Source organism: Octopus bimaculoides, chromosome 1, assembly GCF_001194135.2.
Source record: "Octopus bimaculoides isolate UCB-OBI-ISO-001 chromosome 1, ASM119413v2, whole genome shotgun sequence".
NCBI classification, from domain to species: domain Eukaryota; kingdom Metazoa; phylum Mollusca; class Cephalopoda; order Octopoda; family Octopodidae; genus Octopus; species Octopus bimaculoides.
This window is the reverse complement of record NC_068981.1, coordinates 166,333,701-166,338,616: the sequence shown is the minus strand read 5'-3', so window position 1 is coordinate 166,338,616 and position 4,916 is coordinate 166,333,701. Positions and strand designations below refer to the sequence as shown.

Sequence of the window (4,916 nt, the reverse complement as noted above, 5' to 3'; positions counted from 1 at the left end):
GGGGGGGGGTATATACACGACGTGCTACTATTGCTATTACAAGAGACTCAATAATCTATATCGAAGGCTCACAGTGAACTGCTACCAGCACGAACTGCCAATCGCTCACATTTCTTCGTTTTATAACAATGAGACAGTCCACCTTTAGTCACTTGGGGCGAGGGTGTCGGAATCCTTCTACAACAGTTTTGTAGGGGAAAATGTATGACTCTGTCCATGCAAATACAATGCTGTCTGGTGTACTGGAATAAATTATGAAACTATAAATTCATCATAATAGACTACGTTATACGAATGCTGTACTTCAACTGTCTTCATTCAAATCAACTACATAGTTGTGTATATTTGGGTCAAGAGAATTGCTATACAGGAAGTAAACTCGTATTTTTGGCTAAACTCCTATTTATCTACCTTAAGTACCCACCAATGTGGTAACACCACTACTACTGTTTTGTCATTCCTCAAATAATAGTCCCTCCAACAAGCTTCCACAAAAACTTTTGTTTATGTTGTAGAAGGAATCCGCCCCGCCCCCTATGTGAACCTTTGAATATAGAACGTTGAGTTTCGAGTAATAGTAATAGTAGTGCGTCGTGTATATATTTTCTTCCCCACTGCCTCGTTATATCATATATCTAATACAAAGATATTAAAAAAAAACACTTTAAAATAATTTCTAATAGATGTATTATGAAACACTAAATTTGCTTTTTCTATAAAATATATTTGTAAAATAGGGGTGCGTCTTATGTGAGCGTCTTAGACACTAGCAAATACGTTAAGTTATAAATATCCCCAAAATAAAATGGAAAATCTCACAAAACTCTGAATGTCACCTATCCTTCTACTTTAGTGAGTTGAGAGATGGTTATTGCTATTCATTGTGACTGAAACTTAAGAAAGAGTTGCAAGGGTTCTGTTGGGACACATGGAACGACTCTGTGTAGGTGATGGTGTTGTCAAAGGTGCGTGTGTAGGTGATGGTGTTGTCCACCATCGAAAGATGTGGACACCTCAAAATATGCTCTTTTAAGCCGATCTACAGTAACGGTCTCTGGTCCTTTGTAAGGAGAAACAAGAGGTCCCTTGACAGAGTCATCCCGAACAAAAACATGTGACCAAGAGTCAATATCTGATGAGACATTAGAGGGTGGAGACTGGTCCCGGGAACCCATATGCGGAAGATTAGAAAAATAGGTGCGAAGTCTGGCGATGTACGACGCCGGATCATGAAGCAGTGAAATGTCTGGTACCAACATCGTACCAGGCAATACTATTATGGTACCATACAGCAGCTCTGCAGAGGAGAAACCCAGGTCTGCCTTGACAGCAGAACGACGGCCAAGAAGCACAATTGGCAGAAATTCAGTCCAAGACTGTGGATCTGGAGAGACACGTAGAGCGGCCTTGAGCTGTCTATGAAACCGTTCGACCATCCCGTTGGAAGCTGGATGGTAACTGGTCGTGCGAATGTGATGCACACCCAAAATTCGTGACAATTCACGAAATAAAGAAGCTTCAAACTGGCGTCCGCGATCAGTAGTTAATCCGGACGGAACTCCGAAGCGGGAAATCCAGTTAGAAACAAAAGCTTGAGCAACAGATTCAGCAGAAATGGCTTCTGACCAACGGGAGAAACGATCGACACAGGTCAAGATATAAGAGAAACCGCAACTCACAGGCCATGGCCCAACTAGATCAATGTGGACACGGCGAAAACGGGCCTCCGGAGGAGAAAACTGTCCAAGCGTAGCACGAATGTGCTATTGGACCTTGGAACACTGGCACTTGGAACACTGGCACTTGGAACACTGGCACTTGGAACACGTCTGTGTCCAAGAAGTAATTACGCGACGCATATTTGGCCAGAAAAAATCGAGCAGTGATGAGCTTCAGTATAGCAGCGATGCCCAGGTGCGACAAGGAATGCAGGGCCTCAAACACTGAGCGTTGGTGATTCTCAGGCAAAAGTAGCCTGGGAGAACCAGTAGAGGTATCACAAAGAATAGTACCTTCAGCCAACGGAAGCGGAAGACAGGCAAATTGGCAACAGGAGAACTGGGGCAAAGTTAAATCTAATTTCTCCAAAGCTGATTGGTCCTGCGAAATGACAATCAAATCGATTGCAGCAGGAGATAAAAGAGAACAGACTGGAAGACGAGAAAGAGCGTCAGCAGGAACGTTCTCTTTCCCAGGTATATGACGAATGTCACTGGTAAACTGTGAAATAAAATCCAAGTGACGGAAGGCACGAGGCGAGAGTTTGTCCGTCTTAGACGATAGGGCAAACGTAAGAGACTTATGATCAGTATAGATCACAAAATCTCGACCTTCGAGCTGATACTGGAAATGACGAACCGACAGATAGATCGCTAAGAGCTCACGATCAAAGGTGCTGTATCGCCGCTCAGCTGGTTGTAATTGGCGAGAAAAGAAAGCCAAAGGTCGAGTTCGGTCGTCCATCAGCAGCTGCAGTTCCCTCTGAGTATGAGTCGCAACTGCAGCGTCATCAGCGAACAGCATGTCTCTAATGAGGACTTCACGAACTTTTGTCCTCTCTTTTAGGCGGGCAAGATTGAACAGCCTACCATCCGATCTCGTCCGTAAGTATATTCCCTCTTGTGCTGTGCCAAATGCATGTCTCAGGAGGAGTGAGAAGATCCCGAAAAGGGTTGGGGCGAGTACGCAGCCTTATTTGACCCCGCTGCGTATGTCGAGGGGCTCGGAGAGGTTGCCGGTGAACTACGCAGTCCCTTTCATGCTGGAGTGGAAAGACTCGATTAAGTTGTGCAGTTTTGGAGGACAGCCGATCTTTCAAAGAGCCTTGAAAAGACCATCTCTGCTGACAAGATCAAAGGCCTTTGTGAGGTCAATGAATGCGACGTAGAGGAGCATCTGCTGCTCTCTGCACTTCTCCTGGAGATGGCGAAGGGTGAAGACCATGTCTACCGTAGATCTTTCAGCTCGGAAGCCACACTGTGATTCTGGGTAGATACGTTCAGCCAGCTTCTGCAAACGGATCAATAGGACCCGAGCGTAGACTTTAGCAACTACGCTAAGGAGGGAGATACCTCTGTAGTTGTTGCAGCCACTTCTTTCACCCTTGTTCTTGTAAAGGGTGATGATTTTAGCATCCCTCATGTCTTGTGGCACGCTTCCCTCCTTCCAGTACTGGCAGAGAACCTCATGCAAGGGCTGTAGCAAGGTAGACTTGCAGTGCTTGATGAGGTATGGAGGAATACTGTCGCTGCCTGGTGCCTTGCCTGCGGTCAAACTGTCAACGGCCTTACTGAGCTCGTCCATGATAGGCTCTGCGTCGAGCTCTTCCATGACTGGTATGCACTCGATGGTGTCAAGGGCTGCAGGAGTCACTGTTGCCTCTCCAGAATAGAAGTCAGAGTAGTGCTCCACCCATCTCTCTATCTGCCTGCCCTGGTCGGTAATGATTTCCCCGGTGTTGGATTTGATGGGGGCGTTCTTGTTCTGTGTTGGTCCCAGTGCCTTCTTGATACCATCGTACATGACTCTGATGTTGCCTGTTGTAACGGCCGTCTGAATCCTCTCACTGAGCTCTGTCCAGTACTCGTTGGCTCAGCACCTGGCGATGTTCTGAACCTTGCTCCTGGCCGCCTTGAGGATCTGCAGGTTTTTCTCGGTGGGTGACCGCTTGTATTCTGCGAATGCGGCGCGCTTGGCCTCAATGACGGGGTTCATCGTGGACGACTTGGCGTCAAACCAGTCATGTGGCATCGAGGCCCTCTTCCCAAAAGTTGCCAGGGCGGTGCGGTGGATGGTATCTCGCAGAGTTTCCCACTTCTCTATGGCGGTATCTCCGGCCTGCGATGCATCGTATACTTCTTCAAAGGCCTCTGCGAACTGTTCCACAAGATTGAGCTGAGTCATCTTGCTAACGTCAATGCACGTGGCCCTCGGTTTCTTTGCACTGTGGAACCTTTTTGGTTGCAGCCTGATTTTGCAGCATACCAGGGAGTGGTCTGTGTCAGTCCGCACTGTGGTAAGAACGTGTATGGAGAATGTATTTTATGGCAGCACGCCTGACCGCAATTAGATCCAGTTGGTGCCAGTGTTTTGAGCGCGGGTGCCTCCAGGAGACCTTGTGTTGGGGTTTCGTTTTGAAGAAGGAGTTGGCGATGCACAGGTTGTGAAGGGCACAAAGCTCTAGCAGTCGCTCACCATTCTCATTGAATCTTCTCACTCAAAACGAACCAAGGCAAGAAGGCCCCGAGTCGCCGTCTGCACCCACTCTGGCGTTGAAGTCGCCCAGGAGAATAAGCTGTTCGGTACTTGGTATATTCCTGATGGTAGATGAAAAGTTCTCATAGAACTCATCCTTGGTGTCCGAAGTGGCGGACAGCGTTGAGGCGTACACACTGACGAGGTTGACGGGGCCTTCGGTGGTGTTAAGGCGGAGTGTTAGGAGTCGCTCAGAGCCACCGCTGTTTGGTTCTATCATATTCAGTAAGTTGTTCCTTACTGCAAAGTCAACTCCATGCTCTCTGGGCTCACCGAAGTTCTTTCCTCGCCAGAAGAATGTGTAGTCCTCCTTCAGTGCCTGCACCAACCAACCATGTCTCTTGCAGGGTGGCAATGCCGACACCCAGTGTTTTGAGCTCGTCGTTGATGACAGCTGTTTTCCTGGCGTCACGGACATCCCGCAGATCTTGGGGAAAAACCAGGCATTATTGACCGGACATTCCAACATCCCAGTTTTAGAGCTGGTCTCTTTCTTGAAGGTCTTATTTTGTGGTTAACTGGTGATGTGACTAACGGTCTGCTTGTCGGATGTTTTCCTAATCCACATGCACCCAATGAGGATGGCAGACCGTGACGGGACATCACCTTACTGACTGGGGGCTGCCCAGCTTGGGGCGGGCGGTAGTTGTCCAGTGAGACTC

At 47.9% G+C, this 4,916-nt stretch overlaps 1 protein-coding gene across 1 annotated transcript; it reads right to left on the bottom strand.

Annotated features, from left to right (window-relative positions):
- Positions 1-959: 959 nt before the first annotated feature.
- Positions 960-1,436, bottom strand: LOC106869308 (uncharacterized). The gene has a single exon (XM_014914993.1). The coding sequence runs from the start codon at positions 1,434-1,436 to the stop codon at positions 960-962; it is 477 nt and encodes a 158-aa protein (XP_014770479.1).
- Between the last annotated feature and the right edge of the window lie 3,480 nt (positions 1,437-4,916).

What these genes read in the sequence shown, in the direction of transcription:
- LOC106869308 (XM_014914993.1), bottom strand. Translation starts at nt 1,436, where the DNA reads ATGGTCGAACGGTTTCATAGACAGCTCAAGGCCGCTCTACGTGTCTCT.